Source organism: Pristis pectinata, chromosome 12, assembly GCF_009764475.1.
Source record: "Pristis pectinata isolate sPriPec2 chromosome 12, sPriPec2.1.pri, whole genome shotgun sequence".
NCBI classification, from domain to species: Eukaryota; Metazoa; Chordata; class Chondrichthyes; order Rhinopristiformes; family Pristidae; genus Pristis; species Pristis pectinata.
The window spans coordinates 934,894-962,689 of record NC_067416.1 but is presented as its reverse complement, the minus strand read 5'-3'; the positions used below and the strand labels follow the sequence as shown (position 1 = coordinate 962,689).

At 45.8% G+C, this 27,796-nt stretch overlaps 1 protein-coding gene across 8 annotated transcripts in view; it reads right to left on the bottom strand.

The window, feature by feature from the left end:
• LOC127576420 (cytosolic purine 5'-nucleotidase) overlaps nt 1-27,796 on the bottom strand; it is an 82,695-nt gene that overhangs the window by 23,170 nt on the left and 31,729 nt on the right. For all 8 annotated transcript variants that reach the window (XM_052026932.1, XM_052026937.1, XM_052026939.1 and 5 more), the window contains 3 exons: nt 25,410-25,483; nt 3,790-3,907; nt 593-688 (listed from right to left, as the gene is read on the bottom strand). In XM_052026932.1, coding sequence (XP_051882892.1) covers nt 593-688; nt 3,790-3,907; nt 25,410-25,483 — 288 coding nt within the window. The remainder of the gene's footprint in view (nt 1-592; nt 689-3,789; nt 3,908-25,409; nt 25,484-27,796) is intronic.

Here is a 27,796-nt window from a genome sequence, read left to right as displayed (position 1 = left end):
TACAGACAGAGCAGCAGCTCCGGCCATTTCCAAGCCCGTGCCGTTCCTGCCAGCCCAGGCCTTAGACCTGCGAGCCAGAGGTGCAGAAATTCCCACCACCGGAACGTGCAGGAGGATTATCACCATTCGCCTGTGTGTTGGGACCAACATTAATCGAGGAACAGGGAAATGTTTTAACCACTTTATCAAACTGTTCAATACCCTTCTCCTGCAAACTCCTCAGGTTTCCTTCAGGGCCCCACCAGTGACAGGCCAATCACAGATCCAGGCCTACAACCTAACCACATCCCTGCACTGTCCCTCATTGGGCCCCATGGTCCAACTGCCCCTTACCAGGAATCCCTACAGCAGAAAAGAAACATTCCCATGGGAAATGTAGAACAGGATCTGCAGATACAGGCAAACCATCAAAGGGCACGAGGGAGGGTGGACCTGGAGCAGGCAGAGGTGCATCTACAGTCAAAGGCGGTTATTACAGGCTCCTGGCCGTGCCAAGTGGTTTACATTGTAGATGTTTAACATGTGGATGAGGCACTAACATACTGCACTAACATGCAATAACAGCAAAATCCAGCAAAGACTCTTCACTGACCCCTTCATGAAGTTGAACCCATGGGCACAGACCAGGATGTTCCCGTAGGCATCAACCTTCAGCAAGTTCCCGTGCGACGTGTCAAAAATCAGGCCTCTGCTCAAAAACAGAAAAATCATTTTCAATATTCACAGAAATGCAGCCAGCAAAACACTCGCCACAACCAATCACTGGAAAATAAATCCCTCTTTTCCCTCATTCCATTTGGTCAGGCCACAGCTGGAGCACTGAGTGCAGTTCTGGTCACCACACTGTAGGAAGGATGTGACTGCACTGCAGGCTGCAGAGGAGATTCACCAGGATGTTGCCTGGTATGGGGTGTCTCAGTTATCAGGAGAGGCTGGATGTGTTCTCAGCAGAGCGAAGAATGCGAAGAGGGGACCTGACAGAAATGTACAAAATTATGAGGGGCATAGACAGGGTAGATAGTGAGGAACATTTCCCCATCACAGAGACATCCAAATTGAGAGGATATACAGTGGCATGCAAAAGTTTGGGCACCCCTGGTCAAAATTTCTGTTACTGTGAATAGCTAAGCGAGTAAAAGATGACCTGATTTCCAAAAGGCATAAAGTTAAAGATGACACATTTCTTTAATATTTTAAGCAAGATTACTTTTTTATTTCCATCTTTTACAGTTTCAAAATAACAAAAAAGGAAAAAGGGCCCAAAGCAAAAGTTTGGGCACCCTGCATGGTCAGTACTTAGTAACACCCCCTTTGGCAAGTATCACAGCTTGTAAACGCTTTCTGTAGCCAGCTAAGAGTCTTTCAATTCTTGTTTGGGGGATTTGTGCCCATTCTTCCTTGCAAAAGGCTTCCAGTTCTGTGAGATTCTCCGGCCATCTTGCACGCACTGCTCTTTTGAGGTCTATCCACAGATTTTCGATGATGTTTAGGTTGGGGGACTGTGAGGGCCATGGCAAAACCTTCAACTTGTGCCTCTTGAGGTAGTCCATTGTGGATTTTGAGGTGTGTTTAGGATCGTTATCCTGTTGTAGAAGCCATCTTTTTTTCACCTTCAGCTTTTTTTTTTACAGATGGTGTGCTGTTTGCTTACAGAATTTGCAGGTATTTAATTGAATTCATTCTTCCCTCTACCAGTGAAATGTTCCCCGTGCCACTGGCTGCAACACAAGCCCAAAGCATGATCGATCCACCCCCGTGCTTAACAGTTGAAGAGGTGTTCTTCTTATAAAATTCTGCACCCTTTTTTCTCCAAACTTCCCTGTGTCCTCACCACAAAATTCAGCGTCAGAAGTTTGTAAAGGAACATCTAAACAAGCCTGATGCATTTTAGAAACAAGTCCTGTGGACTAATAAAGTTAAAATAGAACTTTTTGGCTGCAATGAGCAAAGGTATATTTGGAGAAAAAAGGGTGCAGAATTTCATGAAAAGAGCACCTCTCCAACTGTTAAGCACGGGGGCGGATCGATTATGCTTTGGGCTTGTGTTGCAGCCAGTGGCACAGGGAACATTTCACTGGTAAAGGGAAGAATGAATTCAATTAAATACCTGCAAATTCTGGAAGCAAACATCACACCGTCTGTAAAAAAGCTGAAGCTGAAAAGAGGATGACTTCTACAACAGGATAATGATGCTAAACACACCTCAATATCCACAATGGACTACATCAAGAGGCACAAGCTGAAGGTTTTGCCATGGCCCTCACAGTCCCCCAACCTAAACATCATCGAAAATCTGTGGATAGACCTCAAAAGAGCAGTGCGTGCAAGATGGCCGGAGAATCTCACAGAACTGGAAGCCTTTTGCAAGGAAGAATGGGCACAAATCCCCCAAACAAGAATTGAAAGACTCTTAGCTGGCTACAGAAAGCGTTTACAAGCTGTGATACTTGCCAAAGGGGGTGTTACTAAGTACTGACCATGCAGGGTGCCCAAACTTTTGCTTTGGGCCCTTTTTCCTTTTTTGTTATTTTGAAACTGTAAAAGAGGAAATAAAAAAGTAATCTTGCTTAAAATATTAAAGAAATGTGTCATCTTTAACTTTATGCCTTTTGGAAATCAGGTCATCTTTTACTCGCTTAGCTATTCACAGTAACAGAAATTTTGATCAGGGGCGCCCAAACTTTTGCATGCCACTGTAGGTTTAAGGCAAGAGTTAGAGGGGCTCTGATGAGAACGTTATCCCCACCCAGAGGGGAGGCGGAATCTGGAACACACCACCTGAGGGGGTGGCGGAGACCGAGATTCTCACAACATTGAAGTAGCTACAGACCAACTGCTGGTAAATAGGACTAGTATAGATGATGGTTGGCATAGACACGGTGGGCTGAAGGGGCTGAGAACATGTAGGTGCAAAGGCAAAAGAAAACCATTCATCTCAATAGCATCTGTCACATCCCAATGAAGATTCTTTCCTGAAGCCTGTCGTAAGGAAGAAGATGTAGCAAGCAATTTGCACACTGTATATTCCCCGCAGAGAATGACGGGATTAGATGTACTTTTGGTAAAGTTGATAAAGGAAAGGGTGCAGGAACATTAAGGACCAACTCAATCCCCACAAAATACAACAAAATGCAACCTTTTCTAAATTAGGTGTCTGCCCCTTGAAGAGCATTGCCTTCCTCAACCCTAAATTATAACTCACCCATCTGGAGGTTAGGTCACTGGATTAGGAGCAGCATGAGTTGAATTTATTAAGTCTAGTAAAAAATAACCAGGAAAATTACTGACCTTCACCAAATCAACCCAACATTCCTTAGGGACAGGAAGCTGGGTAGCCACACCAAGTCTGGCCTGGTTATCTGGGAAGTCAGGGGAAAGGGAACCGGCAATTTAAAGAGACTGTCAGATAGAGAATGGAACTGAGGCACACGGCAAGAGGTCCCAGGCTAACGGTTCCAACGTGGCAGAGAAGAGGGTTAGTCCAAGATGCCACTCTTGGCCCCTGTACAAGTACTCATTCTCTTGGATGTGCAGCTGATGGGACTAAATCACAGGGCAACCAGTGTCCTGTGTGCACAGGTCCCTTCACAAGCACTGCATTAAAAACTGATCACTAACCCTAAGCTCACAAACCTGCCCCACAACCTGACAGGTACGTCAATATCCAGTTAACACTGAGCTGCACACAGCCCATCACTCGCTGAAGTATTTCCATGAATAAACCTCCTCCTGCCAGCCAGCACTCACCCCTGGCTCTCACCTCACATCCTCTTCTGCATATTCTCCTACCTGGTTGGGAACGTAGGGTCATAGACAAAGTTGCCCAGCTCCTGAGGATACCCAATGGAGATTAGGCGTTCGACAGTCAGGTCGAAACCCAGAGACTCATATTCAGGAGACTTGTACACTGTGACAAAAAAAAAGGGAAATGGTTAAGGTGCATCCAACAACAGCCTGCGATCCTCAGGCATACAGATCCTCCAAGATGTCATCGAAAGTTGGACGGTGCCTTGTGAAAAGTGCAGTTAAAATTGCACGATGTAACACACACCAATCAGGCAACTGTGTCAAACTTGTTACAGCTATCATGAAACTTGCAAGAATTATACCAGGAAAAGGAGGGTGATGAGGAGCAATGCGAGTCTCTCAGAACTGGGCAGTACTGATACCATATGTAAAAATCTGGAAACGACAATGTTGAACATCACAGTGCATCTGTATTTATGCATAACATCCTGAGAAAACTAATCTTGAATCAGAGACGAAGGCTGATCAAAGTTAACTGAAGCATCTTAACAACAAAGAAAGTGATAGCACTGCAGCACTCAAAATATCTCCAGCATTGAGTGATTTCCATCCTAAGGATTTGAAGGAACTGGGCAAGAAATTTTCCAAAATATAATCTTCCAAAATTCTCCTGATTCGGGGACAAATCTTTCAGACTGGAACACTATACATGTTACACATTTAAGAAAGGTGGAAGAAGGGAAAAAAAAGGGAATGAGAGAGCAGTTAACCCAACATCCTTTGTCAGGGGATTTTAAATTAATACATTGGATGGATGGATGGATTATCCAATCAGAATTTATAATTAATGATTGGTGCCAAGGAAATGGTCTGCACTTATTTTTGGCGTGTCCAAACATGTTGGGGTTTAGCACTGACGCCAAATCAGTCTCCCTCAAAAAACAAAATCACAAAATTTGTCAAATTAAGTGAGGAACAGCATGAGTGTGGTTCACACCCAGAGAGAAGCTTTGAACCTGGATCCACACCGTTCCTACAGAACAACACTCATTCCAGCCTTGTAGCTGAAACCTTTTAAAAGGAAACCTTTTAAAGGAGCCCTTCCCACGGCAGCAACATATATGTAACTGTCAGGGAGGAGAAAGGGGCTGCCAGGGGTGGGAGACAGCTCCCAGCTTCAGGAGAAGAACATCAAAGCCCAAGCCAATGGCATACATTTCAGGTGGGATGTCCTAGTCAGAGTCGTGAAGCACAGAAACAGGCCCTTTGGCCCATCACATCAGTGTTGACCTTTTTGCCCATCTACACCACCAACAGCCTGTCCTGGTCCAACCACGTAGACGCCACAGCCAAGAAAACTCACCAGTGACTCTACTTCTTCAGGAGGCTAAAGAAATTTGGCACGTCCCCTTTGATGCTCACCAATTTTTATTGATGCACCATAGAAAGCTTCCAATCTGGATGCATCATGGCTTGGTACGGCAACTGCTCTGCTTAGGACCGCAAGAAACTGCAGAGAGTTCTGGACACAGCCCAGCGCATCACAGAAACCAGCCTCCCCTCCATGGACTCCATCTCTACCTCTCACTGCCTTGGTGAAGCAGCCAGCATAATCAAAGACCCCACCCACCTGGGTCATTTTCCTATCTCCCATCAGGCAGAAGATACAGAAGCCTGAGGGCATATACCACCAGGCTCAAGGACAGCTTCTACATTGTCATGTCCCAGATTCTGGCACTAATCAGTCACCAACCACATTACATTTTAATACTGCCAACGATTCCTTTCCAAATAATTAGTAGCATCTTGCTAGTCAGAGTTGAGCTGCTCCACATTGTTTGCATAGTCCAAATCAGGGAAGTTCCTGTCTCAAGAAAGGGAGTGGAACCGCTGCCGCTACGGACCCTGACAACATTCCCACAACAACACTGAAGACTTGTGCTCTAGAACTTGCTGCACCCTTGGCCAAGCTGTTTCAGTAGTTACAACACTGGCATCTACCCAACAATGTGGAAAATTGCGCAGGTACGTCCCGTCCACAAGAAGCAGGACAAATCCAATCCGACCAGTTGCCTCCCCATTATTCTATCAGCAAAGTGATGGAATGGGTAATCAGTAGTGCTATCAATCAGCATTTGCTTCAACAACCTGCTCACAGAAGCTTAGTTTGGGTTCTGCCAAACTCACTCAGCTCCTAACTTCATTACATCCCTGGTCTAAACATGGATAAAAGAACTGAACTCCAGAAGAGAAGTGAGAGCAACTGTCCTTGACATCTGATCGAGTATGGCATCAAGGAGCCCAGGTTAAACTGGAGTTGATGACAATCAGGGAAGAACCCTCTGCTGCTTGGGTTATTGAGGAGCAGATAGGGAAGCAGATCCTAGAAAGGTGTGAGAATAAGAGTTGTGGTGATGGGGGATTTTAATTTCCCAAACATCGATTGGCATCTCCAGACAGTGAGGGGTTTAGATGGGGTGGAGTTTGTTAGGTGTGTTCAGGAAGGGTTCTTGACATAGTATGTAGATAGACCTACAAGAGGAGAAGCTGTGCTTGATTTGATATTGGGAAATGAACCTGGTCAGGTGTCAGATCTCTCAATGGGTGAACATTTTGGTGATAGTGATCATAATTCTATCTCCTTTATGTTAGCACTGGAGAGGGATAGGAACAGACAGGCTAGAAAGGTGTTTACTTGGAGTAAAGGGAATTATGAGGCTCTCGGCAGGAAATTGGAAGATTAAGTTGGGAACAGATGTTCTCTGGGAAAAGTACGAAAGATATGTGGCAAATATTCAGGGGGTATTTGTGTGGAGCTCTGCATAGACATGTTCCGATGAGACAGGGGAGTCATGATAGGATACAGGAACCGTGGTGTACAAAGGCTATAATAAATCTAGTCAAAAGGAAAAGAAAAGCATACAAAAGGTACAGAGAGCTAGGTAATGTTAGAGATCTGGAGGAGTACAAGGCTAAGAGGAAGGAACTTAAGAAAGAAATTAGGAGAGCCAGAACTGGACATGAGAAGGCCTTGGCGGGCAGGATTAAGGAAAACCCCAAGGCGTTCTACAAGTATGTGAAGAGTAAGAGGATGAAATGCGAAAGGATAGGGCCTATCAAGTGCAGCAGTGGGAAAGTGTGTATGGATCCAGAAGAAATAGTGGAGGTACTTAATGAATACTTTACGTCAGTATTTACCACGGAAAAAGATCTGGGGGATTGTAGTGGGGACTTGCAGCGGCCTGAAAAGCTTGAGCATGTAGATATTAGAAAAGAGGTGGTGCTGAAGTTTTTGGAAAGCATCAAGTTAGGTAAGTCGCCGGGACCGGATGAGATATACCCCAGGTTGCTGTGGGAGGCGAGGGAGGAGATTGTGGAGCCTCTGACGATGATCTTTGCGTCGCTGATGGAGACTGGAGAGGTTCTGGAAGATTGGAGGGTTGCGGATGTTGTTCCCTTATTCAAGAAGGGGAGTAGAGATAGCCCAGGGAATTATAGACCAGTGAGTCTTACCTAAGTGGTTGGTAAGCTGATGGAGAAGATCCTGAGAGGCAGGATTTATGAACATTTGGAGAGGTATAATATGATTAGGAATAGTCAGCATGGCTTTGTCAAGGGCAGGTCCTGTCTTACGAGCCTCATTGAATTTTTTGAGGATGTGACTAAGCACATCGATGAAGGGAGAGCAGTAGATGTAGTGTATATGGATTTCAGCAAGGCATTTGATAAGGTACCCCATGCGAGGCTTATGGAGAAGGTGAGGAGACATGGGATCCAAGGGGACATTGCAGTGTGGATCCAGAACTGGCTGGCCCACAGAAGGCAAAGAGTGGTTGTTGAAGGGTCGTATTGAGTGGAGGTTAGTGACCAGTGGTATACCTCAGGGATCAGTACTGGGACCCTTACTCTTTATGATTTTTATAAACGACCTGGATGAGGAAGTGGAGGGGTGGGTTAATAAGTTTGCGGATGACACAAAGGTTGGGGTGTTGTGGATAGTTTGGAGGGCTGTCAGAGGTTACAGAGGGACATAGATAGGATGCAGAGTTGGGCTGAGAAGTGGCAGATGCAGTTCAACCCAGATAATTGTGAAGTGGTTCATTTTGGTAGGTCAAATATGTTGGCGAAATATAGTCTTAATGGTATGACTCTTGGCAGTGTGGAGGATCAGAGGGATCTTGGGGTCCAAGTCCATATGACGCTCAAAGCGGCTGCACAGGTTGACTCTGTGGTTAAGAAGGCATATGGTGTATTGTCCTTCATCAATCAGGGAATTGAATTTAGGAGCTGTGAGGTATTGTTGCAGCTATATAGGACCCTGGTCAGACCCCACTTGGAGTATTGTGCTTAGTTCTGGTCGCCTCACTACAGGAAAGATGTAGAAGCCTTAGAGAGGGTGCAGAGGAGATTTACAAGGATGCTGCCTGGAATGAAGAGCATGCCTTATGAAAGCAGGTTGAGGGAACTTGGCCTTTTCTCCTTGGAGAGACGGAGCATGAGGGGGGACCTGATAGAGGTATATAAGATGATGAGAGGTATTGATAGGGTAGATCGTCAGAGGCTTTTCCTCAGGGCTGAATTGGTGGCCACAAGAGGACATAGGTTTAAGGTGCTGGGGAGTAGATATAGAGGAGATGTCATGGGTAAGTTTTTTTTACTCAGAGAATGGTGACTGCGTGGAATGGGCTGCCGGAAACGGTGGTGGAGGCGGATACGATAGGGTTTTTCAAGAGACATTTAGATAGGTACATGGAGCTGAGCAAAATAGAGGGCTATGGGTAAGCCTAGTAATTTCTAGGGTAGGGACATGTTCAGCACAGCTTTGTGGGCCGAAGGGCCTGAATTGTGCTGTAGTTTTTCTACGTTTCTAAGCTCATCTCCTCCCTCGCTGATCAGCTGCTTCATTCTCCCTGCACAAGGACAGTTTCAGAAACCGATGCTCAATTCTAATCTCAACATCAAAGCAGGACACTTGCATCTCAGATTTAAAGTCAAGCAGCAGGAAGTCGGCGACACGCACTGGCAGCACACAGAACGTGACAGGGCTCAAGAGTCTTAGTGTAACACACCAGTTTATCAGCCAACGACAGGTGGCTGGGAATAGAGTGCCAACAGCATAAGGTGTGGCACATTTTGCCAATAGACAATGGCAGCAGACGGTGCTACGTGAATGAAATTTGGACTGAGGAGCCTCTGAAAGCTCCACAGCTCTTGCTGTCAACTCCCCAATTATCGCCCAGAAAAAATGCACACTTTTCATCAGCTTTCTTTCCCGATGTAGTCCAACAGGTCCATTCGCCCTCTGATGACTCATTCAGAGGGCCATTATCCATGTGCAAACTTGAATAGAAACTGCCAGCAGACTGATTGACCACAGCTGGCTTCACACTATAACCTGAGCTTCTGATCACACAACAGCCACAGGGAGCTAATTCAGCCCTCCCCAACGAACACATACGTCTGATGTCTACAGCTTACCATTCGAAGGATCAGGGCAAGGATGCCCAGATGTAATACGCTGGGCAGCACTGGAGCTGCCTGTCTGCAGAGCCACATTGGCCAGAAATGCAGCTTTGGCTATTTCAGTGGCACACCTCCTCAGTCACCCGTTCTGCCCAATCCATCCCCAGGAAGAAGTGGTACTGCTGCGGGAATATCACACCCAAACACCATCAATACAATGTATACTTGGAAAAGCAGGGATTGATCAGGGATAGTCAGCATGGCTTTGGTGGTGGAGACCCTGTCTGAATAATTTAATTCAGTTTTTTGAAGAAGTTACAAAATATATCGATGAAGGCCAGTGCGACTGACGTGCTCAACATGGACGTCAATAAAGGCCTTTGACAAGGTCCCACATGAAAGAGTAGACCAAAAGGATAGAGCCCCTGGGATCCAAGCTAAGTGGACAAATTGGACCCAAAGTTCACTTGTAATAGGAAACAGGATAATGGTGGAGGACTACTTTAGTGATTGGAAGTCTGTTACCAGTGGTATATCATCAGGATTGGTGCTGGGATCATTGTTTGTTTGTCATCTACATTAATGATGTGGATATCGACGTAGGAGGTAATGTTTAGTAAGCTTGCAAATGACACAAAAATTGGTGGCGTTGCTTATAATGAGGATAATTGTAGGTTACAGAGTGGTATTAATCATCCAATGCATTGGGTGGGGCAATGGGAGATGGAATTTAATCCTGACAAAGTGCTATTGATGCATATTGGGAGGTCTAATGGGGTAGGACATACACTGTGAATGGTAGGCCACTAGGATTATTGAGGAACAGAGGACATTGGTGTACAAGACCACAGACCGAAGGTGACAGGAGATAGAGAAGTTGGTGACAAAAGAATACAAAACATTTACCTTCATTAGATAGGGAATTTTATACAAGGTAGAACTTTGTAAAGCACTAGTTAGGTCACAGCTGGAGTATTGTCTAGTTCTAGTTGCCACACTATAAGAAGGATGTGATTGAATGGGGACGGAACAGAGGAGATTTACCAGGACACTAGCTAGGATGGAATGTTTCAGTTAAGAGGAGAGACTGGAAATGCAGGGTTTGTTTTCCTTGGAGACGAGGAGGCTGTGGGCAGATGACAGAAGTATACAAAAGTCTGGAACACACTGCCTGAGGCAGCGGTGGGGGCAGGCACTCACATTTTTGTGGTATCTGCATAAGCAGTTGAATTGCCAAGGCAGAGGAGGTTATGGACAGTTAAGTCCAGGTAAATGAGATTAGTGCAGATAGGTACTTGATGGCCAGCATAGACATGATGGGCCGAATGGCCTGCTTCTGTGCTGTATGACTCTAATCTGCCACTCTTTACAGATTCCAGTTTTATAATTACCGCTGGAGAAGCTCAGTGAATAAACAGCCGGCCACCCCGAGAGATACAAACCTCCCCAGAGCCTCACCCATTAGGTCCCCCTACCATCACAAAACAGTGCAACCCCACCCTCAGTCCTTGCCTGAGCCCGGAACCAGGCAGGCAGAAGGGCAGAGGCCAGCACCTCCCTCCAGCCCCCACCCTTCTCCAAATCTCACAGTGTAGGGCAACAACTCTGCCCCTCTGCACCCTCACTGACCAGCTGGACCCTCAAAGCAGGTGAGTGGGAGGTTAACAAGCCGCTGCTTGTAGCGATATCAGATACATATGGTTGCCCAATGCAAACAGAGGATGCGAAGCCACAGAAAGGCTGCTCACAGTACTTCCTTGCACACAGCAGTACACTGCAGAAAAACATCAGCTTGTGGTCTGACTGCTCAGAACTCCAGGCTGCTGGAGAGGATACCATGCAGCACTATAAAGGAATATGCCTCAGTTGCCCACTCACCCAAAATGCACCAACACTTCCTGCAACAGTTCATACCCCAGCTTCCATACAGGTAGTTAATTTTGCCTACGAATCCACCCATGTCCCTCGATTCTACAGCTTGTGCCAATTTCTCCCAAGAAATTTTGTGAAGATTCTGATCACTCAACAATTGCCCAAAACATCATCTTTCCCACCCCAAACAAACCAAAGTCTACCTTCTCCACATAGACAATCCTGCATCTTCCCCAGAATAACCTGTCCCACACCTTCACCCTCTCTTTGGGGCTTGGGTTTTTTTTTTAAGTATGTTAATCAATGACTTTTCCTACACTGCCTCAAAAAAATCCACAACATGTCACTATCCCATCCTTCTCCAGGGTTTCATTTGCCCCTCGCACCACACCTTCCCCAGTGAGGGTTCCTCCACTCTTTACCCACAGTAAGTGAGAGCCAGGACCCAGCAGCTTGCTGAGTTACCTCTGCATTCCTTGGCAATGTTGATGTCATGTTAGTCATATTCCGGTCCTCAGCACTGCTCCGATTTTGAATGGTAAAAATTCACCCACCCTTCCTGGTATTGAAGTGTCGTGCTGAAGGAGAAACTGGTATTTTGATAACATCTGGCTTGGGAAGTTCTGTGAAACTGTACTCAGCAAATAACAGAGTCAGTTCATTGCACAACTTCCACTCTTATAGAAGCCCTTGCGTCTCATCTCAGCTGGAACATTAACGGAAATATGAATGGACTCTCAGATTAACATAGGTGCAAATAGCTCCTGACCAAGCACCAGGTGCAGAAATATCAGTGTGTTTCATTCTCTCATGCACCACGACCCAGGACACAGTGACAACCAACAACATCACATAATATTAGTCATCAGAGCATCCACACAATCCTTGAATTCTCTGCTATCCAGTAACACAGCCATGCTATACACTCATTTGTTCATCTAGCTGTGGTGGTTTAATCTTCTGCTAATTTTGTACCTTCAATATATGAAGCTGCAAATCCACACACCATTAATTCAACACTCAGCACATGCATCAGTATTAAGGGCTGCGCAAGTTCTTGCCATGGTCCCTGGTGTATCAGTACTTTCAGCCCCATTATGTAAAGCCCTCCAGTGAAGACCACAAAGGGCAGCCACTGCTGCAGCCAGTTTCCTCAGCAGACGACAGGCCAGAGGTGGCATAGTCTTCTGTCCAGTACACCAGGTGGAGAAGCAGAGTTAACTGACTGGGCCACTACATGGCAGCACAATAAATGCTATTAATTATCTACTACACACCCTCCTAGTTGGTTCACGGTGCCAGAAGCAGAGATGGAGAATTCTCACCAATTTCACAACGGGCTTCCCTGGATTGGAAGGCCATTAAGAAGGAACAAGTAGCTTTTTATAACTGACAGAAAAAGCATAACTTGGTCTGCATCACTGATCATTTCCTAACTGTGCAGCTGAGAATGGTCAACCCTGATCTCTCTGAGCCAGGCAGAGCCAACACTCAAACCTGCCCAGAGACAGGGCAGAGGGTTACCTCCTGCTGCAGAATCCATTGCTTATTTTCTGTTTCCCATAAGAAGCGTTCTTGTTTCTCCCAGTTACAGCAGTTCCCCTCCATCTTACCTCCTCCAGCTGGGAGGGGGACGAGAGGCCGCAAACTCCTCCTCGAGTGCGACAGCAACTCTCCTTTCTCAGCCAACAGGAAGTACGCTAGCTGTGGGGTGAAACAGATAAAGTGTTGGTCCCCTTCCACGAAGCCGCAACCATAGTGGTGTGAAGCCAGCATCTATTTCATTCATACTCTGGTTTCTGAGTTGTTGCTGAGACTCACCCCCTGCTCATCCTCTGAGGGTCAGTCCTCACTCCAACATACTCAACATCAGTGGCCTCCCTCACTTACCACCCAGACTTTCACTGATGGTTCTGGACTACCTTAACTTCACAAGTTCAGGGCATGCAATCATCAGTCACTGCACAATGCAATCGCTGACACTTCTGATTCACTCTAAATCCTGGAGCACAGCATATTACAGTGGCACCACTGCTTCCCAAAGTTCCACATCCAACAACTGCCACCCCTCCTACATCAGCTCCTAGTCCCCTCTATCTAATGATATTCAAAGTCTCAACATATCTTCTGAATTCAAATAAACTCCCACATTCCTAAGGCTGCTAAAAACTTTCTCCCCACTTGACACAAACTCTGTGATAAACCAGTCCAGGAATCTGACACAAACACACATACCAGCAGTCATCATGTAGCTTAAACCCACCTTCTTACAGCAGTCTGTGTTCAAACCTGGCTCACTTATGACCAATGTTCCCTATCCTACCTGCTGCCTATGAGCTATTTTGCACCATCTCCCATCTTCAGTGCTGAAACACTGTCTCCTATTTTAACTTAACTGCTCCTCAAACCTCTAAACCATGCCAAAGTATAGAATCTTGAAATTCAATGCTTAATTCATCTGACATCCACTCACTTTTCATCCTCACTACAGCCCTGACAGCCTGTCATTTAGATTTTGCAAATAAGGAAAGAATGACTTTGAGGTAGTAAAACCACTGACACTGCCTGAGATGCTGGTCACAGCCTCACTGTGTGCAGGCAGGTCACTGCACTGGTCAACTGGTCCTTCCTTTGACTTCCAGAGATCACGCTTCACAGTGGGCCAGGGATGGGAGAAAGCATGAAGGAGACCCATTTCCAATATAACCTTCTACATGAAAAATAGTCTATTATTCATTCTTTTATGCTTTGCTGGCAAGTTGATGTTTATTTCCCCCAAGATGGTGTCAGTGTGCCACCTCCTTGCACTATTCTCTTTAGTGAAAAACAGTGGCCTTAATGTACAAGTACTGAAGGTGGCAGCACAGGTAGATGGTGGTGAAGGCAGCATATGGAATAGGCAAGGCAAAGCATACAAGAACAAAGACAATATTTTACACAGCTGGAGTATTGTGTAGTTTAGGTTGCCACACTATAGGAAGAATGTGATTGCACTGGAGAGGGCGCAGAGGAGATTCACCAGGACGTTGCCTGGGATAGTGCGACTCAGTTATGAGGAGAGACTGGATAGGGTGGGTTTGCTTTTCTTGGAGTGGCAGAGGTTGAGGAGAGACCTGATCAAGCTATTCAAAATTATGGTGGGGGGAAGAGAGAGAGAAAAACATCACCCTACAGCAAAGGTGTCTAAAACTAGAAGGCATAGACTTAGGGCAAAAGTGAGAGGTTTAGAAGGGATCCGAGGAAGAATTTTTTCCACCAAGAGAGTGGATGGAATTCAGAAAGCTCTGCCTGAAGGCATAGAAGTTAAGAACATTTAAGAAGTTACTACACAAGCATGTGAAATGCTAAGGCACAAAATCTTACAGAGCATACAAGACCCATAAGATGTAGGAGCAGAATTAGGCCACATGCTGGTATTAATAGGATTAATATAGATGGTGCTTCATGGTCAGCAACGGAGATGATGGTCCAAAGGGCCTGTTTCTGTGATGTATAACAACCAGATAATGCGTCTTTTAGGGATAATGGCTGAGGGAGGAACACTGGTCAGGTCACTGGAAGAGACCCCTGCCCTTCCTGCAACAGAGTGACCAAGTTATGTCCTCTCAAGATGGGAGTTGAGTGAAAATGGAGAGGTTCAGGCAGCATGTACTTGAGTCAGAGAGCACACTCTGTTCACTCAGCTGAGGACTGCTTCAGTCCATAGAGAGCAAAATCCTCACAACCACCCAGAGTGAAGGAGAAAGCACTCCTACACACTTAACATCCAGGAGTTCACATGTGGGTACCAGATGAAGACAGAAATGGGATCATATTATCTGCCAATAGTCAGCCATGCTCACACAGAGAGTGACCTGTTAGGGAAGATTCTGAAAGGATCCTTTTCCTAAAGCATTCTAGCAGATTTTTAAAGAGAAAAATGGTGGTTAGGAGATGCCGAGTAGTGGAGGAGGACCAAGGGGAAGGAGGAGGGTGAGGTGGTGGGATGGAGGAGGTGAGGAGGAGGAGGAGAGTAGAGAATCAGGGATGTGGAGATGAGGTAGAGGAGTGGAAACAGCAAGGGTTGACTTTATCTGGATGGAAATTTGCTGTGAAACTTGTGAACAGTCAGAGTAATTCACCACTCTCCAGTCAATCAGTGGAAGGCTGGGACTTGGGATAACCAACCTCACTCTGTTCTCCCATTCACCACTACTCCCAATAACACATCTTCTATACACTGTTTCAGTTCTGCTCTAACTGGGTACAGGTTTGGACAAAACGGCAGCCAACGATGCCCATTCACTCATTATTCTCCATTCCAAAGGACAGACTATTAAACTGCCATGAGCAGAGCCACAGATCACTGTAATGTCCTCACCATCTACCCAGTTATTCCACTTCCCAAGGCAGAGGTTGGAAGTGACAGACAAGGGGAGATGGGATGATTGAAGGGGGTGGCAACAGACTGACAGCCCATCTCCCAGCCCATCTCCCCCACCACAATATCCATCTATTTCTTTCTTGTTCACACACTGCTGCAGTTTCCCTTTGCAGCTTCACTATTCACTGCAAACCCTCCCTGTGGAAGGTTCACATTTTCACCTTTCAGAGGTTTCTCCTGAACCCCCAATGGATGTGTTAGTTTTTAGCTTATAACCTTACCTCTTGACTTCTCCCTTCGCACTTGTGCTGTCGAACCCTTGCGTAACTTTAGAGATTTCTGTCAGGCCATCTTGTCTCATCTTTTCTAGAGAAAATAGCCCCAGTTTGAACAATTCCCCAATGGGAATGCCAGTGGTATTGTGGCTACACTGCAGAACCAGCCTGAGACCTAAACTAATGATCCAATGACACAAGTTCAAATTCTACCATGGCTACTGGAGAACTTCAATTAATCAAGTAACCTGGAATTTTAAAAAAATCTATCAGTAAGGATGAACCTCAAAGTAGCTCATTATGAAGACAAAAGCAGCTACAGATGCTGGAGTGTAGCTTTACCGCGCCAGCGACCCAGGTTCAATTCCGGCCGCTGTCTGTAAGGAGTTTGTACGTTCTCCCCGTGTCTGCGTGGGTTTCCTCGAGTGCTCCAGTTTCCTCCCACATTCCAAAGATGTACAGGTTAGGAAGTTGTGGGCATGCTACGTTGGCACCAGAAGCGTGGCGATACTTGCAGGCTGCCCCCAGAACACACTACACATAAGATGCATTTCACTGTGTGCTTCGATGTACATGTGACTAATAAAGAAATCTTATCTAGAACAAAAACAGAATGCTGGAAGAATTAGCAGGTCAAGCAGCTTCTGTGGAGAAAAGAAGTTGGAAGAAGTGCAGGTGAACCTCTTCCTCACCCAGAAGGGATGTTTAGGTCCCTGGATAGTGGTTGGGGAGGAGGTGAAGGGACAGGTTTACACCGCCTCTGGTTGCAGGGGAAAGTGTCAGGGGACGAAGAGATGGGTAGAGAGGCATGAACGGACTAGGGAGGCCCAAAGAGAGCAGTCCCTGTGGAAAGCAGAAAGGTGGGGAGAAGAGAAGATGTAACTGGTGGTGGGATCCCATTGAAGCTGGAGGAATTGGTGGAGGATGACGTGTTGGCTGCAGAGGCTGTTGGGGTGAAAGGCAAGGACCAAGGGGGCTCCACTGCTGTTAAAAAAAAAAGCTAATTGAAGAAGCAATCCATCACTTTAACAATGTCCTTTACAGAAGGAAATCTTCCATCCTTCTCTGACTAACTTGATGTGACTCTAGACCAACAAGGGGACAGAGCTACAAAATAAGTGGCCGGTCATTTAAAACTGAGGTACATAGAAATTTCTTCTGTCAGAGGGTAGTGAATCTCTGGAATTCTCTGCCTAAGGGTGGTTGAGATAGATAAGTATTTGAAAGAAAGATCAAGGAGCTGAGGGTTATGGGGAACTGGCACCGAAGAGGAGTTGAGGCCGGTGTAGATCAGCCATGATTATACTGATGGTGGACCAGGTTGTAGGGACCTGGCGGCCTACTGCTGCTCTTATGTCCCTGTGTTCCAGACCCATAGCAATGTTCAACTCCACTGTCCCTCCAATAGCTCAGCAAGCCAAATAGGAATAAAACTGGACTACCCAGGAGTGAACTAAGCGTGGGCTTCAGATGTAAAGCACTCCCAGCCTACTTAACTCTGCAATGTGCTCCTCACAATTTTCAGTCATAACTCGGAGAGCTATCCCACAGGTGAGTCAAGTAACAACAGTACAAGCCATTCTCACAGAATCAGTCGTAGAATAGCACCTTACAAAGTATCAGACTTGAGGACCAAGATGTAGTGCTTGCACTCTAAAACAAGTTCTAACCCGAACCCAACCTGTTTCAAAGTTGTTCTAATACAATTATTTTAAAGGCATTTATTTAACAATGTGGAAAATTGCCCAGGTATGTCCTAACCATGAAAAACAGGACAAATCTAATCTAGCTAATTACCACCCAGTCTACTTTCAATCATGAGAAAAGAGATGAAAAGGGTCTTCGTCAATGTAATCAAGCAGCACCTACTCACCAATAACCTGCTCACCAATGGCCAGTTCGGGTTCACCAAGACACCTCAGTGTCAGACTTTATCACAGTTTTGGTCACAACATGGACCCAAGAGTTGAATTCTAGTGGCAAGGATGACAGCCCTTGACACTAAAGCCCCCTCCTCTACTCTCTCTATACCTACAACTGTGTGGCTAAGCATAGCTCCAGCGCCACGTAAAAATTTGGAGATGAAACCACTGTTATCGGCAGAATCACGGATGGTGACAAGGAGGCATACAGGAGTGAGATAGGTCAGCTGATTGAGCGGTGTTTTCACATCAACCTTGCGCTCAATGTCAGCAAGACCAAGGAACTGATTGTGGACTTTAGGAAGGGGAAGTCAGGCGAATAAGTACCAGTCCTCATTCAAGGGTCTGCAGTGCAATGGATGAGCAGCTTCAAGTTCATGGGTGTTGAGACCTTAAAGGACCTATCCTGGGCCAGCACATAGATGCAACCATGAAGAAGGTGCGCCAGTGTCTCTACTTTCTCAGAAGTATAAGGAGATTCGACATGTCATCGAAGACTCTGACAAACTTCTACAGATGTACAGTGGAAAGCATTCTGACAGGTTGCATCAGGGTCTGGTATGGAAACTCAAGCATACAGGAACGCAAGAGGCTACAGAGAGTGGTGAACTCAGCCAGTTCCATCATGGGTACAGCTCTCCCCACCATCAAGGACATCTACAAGAGGCGATGTCTCAGGAAGGCAGCATCAATCATCAGGGACCCCCACCATCCGGGCCATGCCCCTTTCTCGATGCTGCAGGCAGGAGGTACAGGAGCCTGAAGACCCACACCTCAAGGTTCAATGACAGCTTCTTCCCCACTGCCATCAAGTTCTTGAACTGACCTGAAAAACCCTAACACTATCTCGGACTATATTTCTTTTTCTCTCTCTCAATCTTATTATGTTTAAGATGTTTAATTTTGCACACATATAACTTATGTATTTATGTCAATTTAAGTTTATGTTAACTTATGTTTGTCGCATATGTAACGTACCATGCTGAAAAAAGCAAATTTTTATGGCATTTATACTGTGTATGTACGTCTATGACCACTATAAACTTGAACTTGTTTGACTGAGTGAAGGATCCTGGTAACACTGACGTTAAAAGGCCTCAAAGGGAAAGTATTTCTATGGTTGGAGTCACAGCCCATAGAAAGGAAGATAGCTGTGGTTATTGGAGGTCAATCATCTCAACCACTGCAGGAGCTCCTCAGGGCAGTGCTCTAGATCTAAACATCTTCAGCTGCTTCATTAGTGACCTCCCTCCATGATAGGGATGTCAGCTTCTGAAAGCACAACGTTCAATTCTATACTCAGATAATAAAGCCACCTAAGACAACATTAAGGTGCAGACTAATACTGTACATAATGTTCACAAAACACAATTGCCAGGAATCACCAACAAGAAACTGTCTAATAAACTACTATTTGACATCCAATGGCATAGCATCATTGAACTAACCTAGGTGTCACAGTTGATCCAGAAACTTCATGGATAAAACTACATAAGTACCATGGCTACAAGAGTGGGTCAGAGGCTGGGAACCCTGCAACAACTAACTCACTCCTGACGCCTTAAATTTTTTCAACCATTTACAAATCAAAAGACAAAAGACCTCAACTAGCTTGCGGGGTGGGGTGCAGCAGTAACAATACTCAGGACAAAGCAGCCCAGACCGCATGCCACCCAGCACCCTAAACTTTCACTCCCTTTCACCACTGGCACACTGTGGCTTCAGTGTGCACTGTTGCCTCTCACCAAGAACAGTTTGACAACACCAGCTCTACAGTTAAATGACAAGGGCAGCAGGTACATGATAATGCCACCAGCTATGTATCTCTCCAAGTCACATAATAACCCAATATGGAAATCTGTCTTTCCTTCAGTCACTAGAAACCTGCTACCTACCACCACCGTCGGAGTACCTTCACCACCCTAACAACAGCAGTTACCACCACCTTTTTAAGAGCATTGAGCAAAAGTCTATTCATGGTCTGGCCAATAAAGCCAACATTCTGCAAATGTATAAAACTCAGATTACTATAGGCAAGGACCTGGAAAACAAGGGCCAGTTCTCATATCACTGGAGTTCCTCTCAACGAAGGCAGACATGGGTGATAGAATTCACCACCACCTTCAGTATACCAGCACAGTCTTTGGTCAATTGAGGAAAAGGTATTTGAAGATCAAGATCTCAAACTCGGCAGATGGTCTATCAGGAAGCAGGGATCCCTGCCCTCCCATGTGCTAAAGAGACTCTGGGCTACCTGCAGCATGCATCCCAAGGCACTAGAAAGATACCAGCAAAGTTGTCTCTGCAAAATCCTCCAATTTCACTGGAAGAATAAGCGAGCTAATGTCAGTGTCCTGTCCCAGGCCAAAGGATTAGTGCAGACAGCAGAGAAGTTTCAAGGATGTGCTCAAAGCCTCCTTGAAGAAATGCAACGTCCCTACTGACTCCTGGTCCATGCCCACTCAAAGTGGAGAAAGAGCATTTGGGATTGTATTGAGAATCGAGGCCCTGGCTTTGGAGCACACAGAAGCTGTGCATAAGCAGAAGGAGCAGACCACCTCACAAACTACCTACCCACCCATCAGCCACCACTTGCCTCGTCTGTGGAGGAGTCAGCAGTTCCCACATTGCCCTCATTAACCACTTTAGAACTGACAAAACTGGATTGGAAGCAAGTCATCCTCAATGGCAAGGGACTGCCGAAGAGGAGAAATGTTTTGCTACATCTAAAACTATTTATTTTTGTATAAAAGAAACCAGAACATGTACAATGCCCTAAAGTGTGGCCTAGCCAAGGTTTGACGCAAGATAAATAGAAATGAAAGGCAGAGAATTTCTCTCGCTCCCTCAGAACAAGGCTCAGCAGGAATTATGTAGAGCTCTGGGCCACCTGTTTCAGGCTGTTATCCTGAACCCCTCCCATGGATCAGTGCACAGCGTAGGCTTCCATTAAACCATGAGAACCATGCAGCCATCAGGCTCCAGCTCTATCTGAACTGGCTGACCTCAGCTAATTGGCACCGAAGTATTAGAATCAAGCTCGGTGCCCTTGTCACAAGGACAGGACAAAATATATCACTCAGAGTCCCCCAGCAGATCAATAGATTGCCTCTGGACAGTGAGGGAAAGTGGCTGGTTTGGAACCGGTTAAACTGACATCCAGAATCAAATATGCTGTCAACATTCACTGGAGGCTCACACACGAATAGTGTTAACGGGCACCTGGGGAGAGACAACAAGCCTGTGTGGGAGCAAGGCTGAGCGAAAGGCAGAAGTGAAATATCAAAACAAACTGAACTCCAGGATATACAAACTACTTTGGCTGGGGGGGGGGGGGGGGGGGGGGGGGGGGGGGGGGGGGGGGGGGGGGGGGAGGGGAAGGGGTAGGAATTCTAGTGAGCTACATGTTAATAAATTTTTCAAACCCGAAACTCCCCAGATACATAATTAGTTCAGTAGATGAATTGGAGAGTAAACAGGTTTAAGTTGCTGCAAGGTGAAAAGGAGCCTGCAGCACTGCAAGAGTCACTAGGTTATGACAGTCTGTAAAGAGGAACATGACACAAACACAATGACATTGCAGATAGTTTCCAGGTCTATTTCACAACCCTGAGGGCAGCCAGATAATAAGACATCATTTCCTGTTGACAGGCTGTGCTGGAGACACAAGTTACCCAAATAGTCGGCACAAGTCCACCAAAAGTTGGCAAAGCCATCTCCTCTGTTGCAAACCTTCTACAGCCACATGTCTGTTGCCAGCAAGGCAGCCATAGCGGTTTCACCTCACAACCTTAGGATATCCTAATTAACCAAAAGCCAATGACTGCCTTTTAAAATGTAGTCAGAATTGTACTACAGCCAAGTAGTAGATTCCACAATGACTGATTTGTTTAGCTTAACATCTCATGCAAAAGACAGAACGTCTGACAGTGCAACGTTCAGTCATTACTGCACTTGAGTATTGTCTAGAGTTTGTGTTTGACTGGGTCAAACCCAAAACCTGATCAAGACATGAGCTTTAACCAATAGGCATGCTCATTGCGAACTTCATCTTCACACTAAGGTCCATCAAGTGAGAAGATGCAAAAGGCACTGTGGATAGACTGCCATCCAACAGCAACTTCTCTGGGACAGATAGACTGACAGCATCGATCTCCACACCAGGCATTTCACCCTTCATTGTGAATGTCTGGCAAGGTTAAAGTTTAAAGTTACAACATAGCCAAAAACCGGATATAGCAGCATCTCCTGCACAATTGGGAATAGAAGGCCCAGGAGCAGGAGGTCACATTACCCTCAAACTTGCTCCACCATTCAATATGGTTCTAGGTGAACTTCAATATCCACTCATATTGCTGCCCAACACCCCCATCCACTGATTTCCTCAGGGTTCCAAAATCTATCAACCTCAGCCTTGAGTACTCTCAACAGCTGAACATCCACAGCCCTTAGGGGTGATGGACTCCACAAATCCACAAGTCCCTCTTCTCAGTTGTAAATGCCTGAGCCCTTATCCTGAGACTGTGCTCCCAGCCTGAGGACAAAGCCTTAAGGGCCACATGCACATGCCGACCCCTTTCAGAACATTACATTTCAATGAGATCACTATCTCCCAACTCGAGAGAGCCGAGGGCACCCTACCCAACCTTTCCTCTTTAGAACAAACCCCTCATCTCAGGAGTAACTCACCCCTTTCACTTCACCCCTCCAAGTCAAATAAGTTTTTCTTTAAGGAAGAAAGCAGGACACAGTACCCTTAGTGCAGCATCAACAAAGCCGTGACTAGGTTCACACTACAACCCTCGGATTTACGCTACAATCCCCTTCCAATATACTACTCTATGTAATAAAAGCCAACATTCTGCTTGTCTTCCCTATTATTTGCCATACTTCCATTAACAGCGACATGTGTGAGGACACCAGGTCCCTCCAAATGTTGGCATTTCTCAGTCTTCCTCCTGTTATAAAATATTCTGCTTGTCCATTCTACATCACATTTGTCCACATTATGTCCCATTTGACCTTTTCCTGCGCACTCACTTACCCTGTCCAAGCCTCCCTAAGCAGTTTCCCACACAGCTTTTTACTGTCAGCAAACTTTGATATTTTACTCTAGGGCTCTTTACCCAGGTCACTGTTATAGACCACGGGTAGCTCACACACTCACTCCACCATTTACACCTTGCCTTCCAAAAATCACTCCTTTGTTCCAGTTTCCTGTCTAGTATACAAATCTCAATATAGGCTAATGTGAGACAAAGGTTCCCCAAGTACTAACTTTGAGTGGGGTCCTGTTCACTAATGATTCCACAATGTTTATTTGGATCTCCTCAGATATGAAGCAATCCATACCCATGTGCAGAAAAACCTGGACAAGTCAGAAATAGACCAATAGCTGAATACCAGCCAATGATAGCACTAACCTCACCGAATTCATCAATAACCTACAAGTCACTAATGATTGGAAATGTAATCAAACCAGCTGTGAAAACACTGTTAGTGCAAGAGGAGGGTATCCTTTAGTAAGTGGTTCAACTCTTAACTTCCTAAAGTATTTTCAAGGAAAAGCAGTTTGATAGAATACCCTCCATTTTCCCCATAAGAGTGCAGGTCCAAGAGCACTCAAGAACTATAACAAGATCCCAGGAAAATCTGCCCACAAGAGTGGCACTGCTGCTGGGCCATGGATCCACTGAAACAGCTACAGAATGGAGGCTAATCCAACCAGCAACCTTTAGCACTAAGGAAAACATGGGCAGCAGATGCAAGGGAACACAACTTGCAGGATCCTCTCCAAGTTGCACACTAGTTGGAAAGCCATCACCGTGCTTGGAGGGTGACTGGGTCTAAGCCTTGGAACTCTCAACCCAGCACCTTCACTAGAAGGGTAGCAGCAGTTCTAGAAATTGGATCCTTATCACCTTCCCAAAGGCAATTACCAATGACCTGTAGCAACACACTAAGCACTGGAGGAACTCAGTGGGTCAGGCAACATCTATAAAAAAACTACAGCACAATTCAGGCCCTTCAGCCCACAAAGCTGTGCCAAAATGGACAGTCGAAGGGTCTCGACCCAAAACGTTGACTATCTCCCTCCACAGATGCTGCCTGACCCACTGAGTTCCTCCAGTTTTTTTGTGTTGCTCCAGATTCCAGCATTTGCAGTCTCGTCTTCAGGGATGATCTGTAAATGTTGGCCTTGCCTGTGACATCCACATACCATTAGTGAAAAAAACCTTACCAAATGCCTTTTGAAAATCCACATACATTCATATTTTCTTCGACCTACCATGCATATCCTTAAAAATCTAATGGGTTTGTTAAACCCATATCATAAAATCATATCATCTCTGCCTAACAATAGCAATTTTCCAAGATTCCTGTTATCATCTGTAAATAATATTCATAGGAGTACAGATCTCCACAGATCAGATCCTGCAATGTGTTCTCTGTTGCTGCCAAGAATGAGGCCCCTGCATTCCATTAGTTCCAAAAACTCAAGTGTCCGAAATCCTCTGACGTTGCTGCACAGTTTGTCCAACAGACTGCTGGGTAGAGATTGGGAAACAGCACTGCTATTGCTGAATGCAAAAAAATTGAGAAAGTTAGCAGCCAGGTTAAAACATGCTGATCTGGTTCAAGCCCAGGGTGGTTGGACTACACGATGTAGGCAATTCCAATACAAGCCCAGAGCATGAAGAAGAAAGTAATGTTTGTAAATCAAACAAATTCTGCCTGTTGGACAAACTCTCCACTGACCAGCACTGGGGCATGGGCCAATGCACCAGATTCCATATTCCCCAAACCATTGCCAAACACCGTCACCAAACCCAGGGCCTAAATCACTGTCCTCTCCGCACACTGGCCCAACCACATCCCCCACTCCATCAAAAGTGGCAGTGTCTCCCAAGGTACAATGGGGTCAGGCCCCTCTCTCACATTCCCAATTCCAATCTCACAGCCACCTTGCTGCCAGCACTCCCCACCACCCACACTGTCCCAGGACCTCCTACTTCCACCCAATCCCTTGTCCATAAAGTCAGACCCCTTTGACATTGGCCATCGTACTCCTCACTCTAATAGAGGGACTGCCCACTACCTCGCCACCTCTAATCATCACTCATCTCCAAAATCTACACAGTTACCCCTCCCTCCCTGTAACTCCCTCCAAACACTACAATTCCAGGATCCAGCACCCCTCACTCATTCCCCCACCACCACCCCCATCAAACCCATGTAATTGGTGCATCTGTTCACTCCCCACTGCCCATCTCCTCCTCTGCAGAGGTCCCAGCCCGGCCCCTGCTTCCTTCCACTACCACCCCCCCCCCCCCCCCCCCCCACCCCAGATTTAAGAAGCTGACCGTTTTATTTAAACACAGATTTCTGGGCAGGTTTCTATCTTCCAACCAGCTTAAGGGGCTCTTCAAAGTGTCAGCTTGGACAGCTGCTCGGATTCTAACTGCACTCTATGTTGAGTGGGGAGGAATCGGTCAGAGTCCTGCTGGGAAGTGTCAATCTCACAGAAGGACAGAAACAAGTACGGCTTTAAAGGCTCGTTAGATTCGACCTTCCTTACATCACCCACTGCCTAGGTTCTGCACGAACACCAATTCTGAGGCAGAGTTTCGGAGGCTGGCACTTCTAGAACAGCGGAGGTCGGGGAAAAGTTAAGGGGAAAGTTATGGGGAATTTCAATAATGATGCAGTGCATCTGATCAGCTCTGACTAAATGGGCGGAATCCCACCCTAAGCTACAACATTCACCTGCTAGGGTGTAGTCCATGTCAAATCCAAAGCACTTGATCTTCTCCATGGCCAGACTGCGGTTAACAAAAACTCTGTGAACAGAGAAGTAAGAACAGCATTAGCAGGGAGGTGAGCCAATGAAGGACAGAGCGTGAAAATAGGTGAACAAAAGGATGCGAGAAGGAGAAACAAAAGGAAAGAATAAATGAGGGAAAAGGAAGCAAGGAAAAGGAGTGTCCTGATCACCAACTTTAATGTAGATATTACTGAATTGAACATGAAATGGAGTGTGAATATAGTCCCAGCTATCAGCAACAATTACAGGGGATTGACTCTTTACTGGAGAAGAGATGAGATTCCTGCCCAGGGAAATGGCTGACAGTGAAGAGGGAGCTGAACTGCAGCACAGGTGAAACTGGAAGGGGTTAGGAGTAACGTGCAGTCTAACAGAGGCCCTCTAGCCAAAGGAGGCTGTGAAATGTCGCCACACACAGTGGAGAAAACATTTCAATGGGTTGAAAGATGAGCTAATGTGCCCCTAGAATGAGACAATGAGGGCAGTGGGAGATGTTTGCAGGGAATAAATTCTTATTAACATCCAAGAAAGCAGGAAGCCAGTGGACTGTGAAGGGATTTCCATCCACACAGTTCCCTCTGACACAAATTCCATCCAAAATGATGAGGCCAGTTGTGAATTACATTTTCCAGCACATATTTTGTTAAACTTGGCATGGTTCATTAAAGCAAGGCACCGAACTAGCAGTAAAGGATGAAAAAAAAAGCCTGCAGATGCTAGAAATCCAAACTAAAAGAAAACAAAGAAAGTTGGAAATAGCCAGCAGATCAGACAGCATCTGTGGAGAAATTCCATGATCTTTCATCAGATCAAAGGTGATGAATCTGAAACACTAATTCTATTTCTCTCTACAGATGCTGCCTGACCTGGGCATTTCCATCATTTTCTGTTTTTAATTGATTGGACTATTAGTTCTTGGAGATCCAGGTCACCAGGCATTTTCTGTTGCCTGGTACCAGGCTTGGCACACAGGGACAGGAAAAGAAAATCATAAAAATTTACAACACACCAGGTGGACATTTGGCCCATCACAGCCATGGTGACTGAGACACACAATTCTGTCATCCCATGCCCCAGCTCTTAATCCATTGATCTGTACATTACAACAGCAGTGGATGTCATCTATATGGACTTCAGTAAGGCATTTGACAAGGTCCCACATAATTGGTTAACCAAGGAAATTCGGATGCATGGGGTCAGTGGAGAATTGGCTGTGTGGATCCAGAACTGGCTTGCCCACAGAAGACAGAGGGTGGTGGTTGAAGGGACCTAGTCGGGCTGGAGGCCAGTGAGTAGTGGTGTTCCGCAGGGATCTGTACTGGGATCTCTGCTGTTGTGATGTACATAAATGACCTGGATGAGTATGTTGATGGGTGGGTTAGTAAGTTTGCAAGATTGGTGGAGTTGTGAATAGTGTAGAAGACTGGCGATGGATACAGTGTGATATAGATCACCTGCAGATGTGGGCAGAGAAATGGCAGATGGAGTTTAACCCAGATAAGTGTGAGGTGTTGCACCTTGGTAGGATTAATGTCAAGAGGCAGTACACTCTTAAGGGCAAGATCCTTAACAGTGTTGAAGAGCAGAGAGACCTTGGGGTGCAAGTCCATGACTCATTGAAAGTGGCTACTCAGGTAGATAGGTTAAGGCGGCTTATGGGATGCTTGCATTTATTAATCGAGGTACTGAGTATAGGAGTCAAGATGTTCTGATGCATCTCTATAGAACTCTGGTTAGGCCACATTTAGAGTATTGCATGCAATTCTGGTCAACTCACTGTAGGAAGGAGGTCGAGGCTTCAGAGAGGGTGCAGAGGAGAATTTACTAGGATGCTGCCTTAATTAGAGGACATGTGCTATAAGGAGAGGCTGGACAAACTTGGGGTCTTTTCTCTGGAGCGGCAGAGACTGAGGGGAGATCTGTTGCAAGTGTATAAAATTATGAGATGCACAGATAGGGTGGACAAGCAATATCTTTTTCCCATTATTGAGCGATCCAATACCAGAGGGCATGCATTTAAGGTGAGAGGGAGTAGGTTCAGAACAGACACGAGGGGAAGTTTTTATTTTACTGAGAGAGTGGTGGATGCCTGATAGGCCGATAGAGGCAAATTCATTGGGGGCTTTTAAAAGGGGCTTGGATGGCACATGAATGAGAGGAAAATAGAGGGATATGGGCATTAGCCACGTCAGCACAACATCGTGGGACGAAGGGCCTGTCCTGTGCTGTACTGTTCTATAATCTATGAACACTTCAAGTGTGTACCTCCTTACTTTTTAAATATGATGAGAATTTGTGCATCATCAGACAATGAGTTCCAGAGCACCAA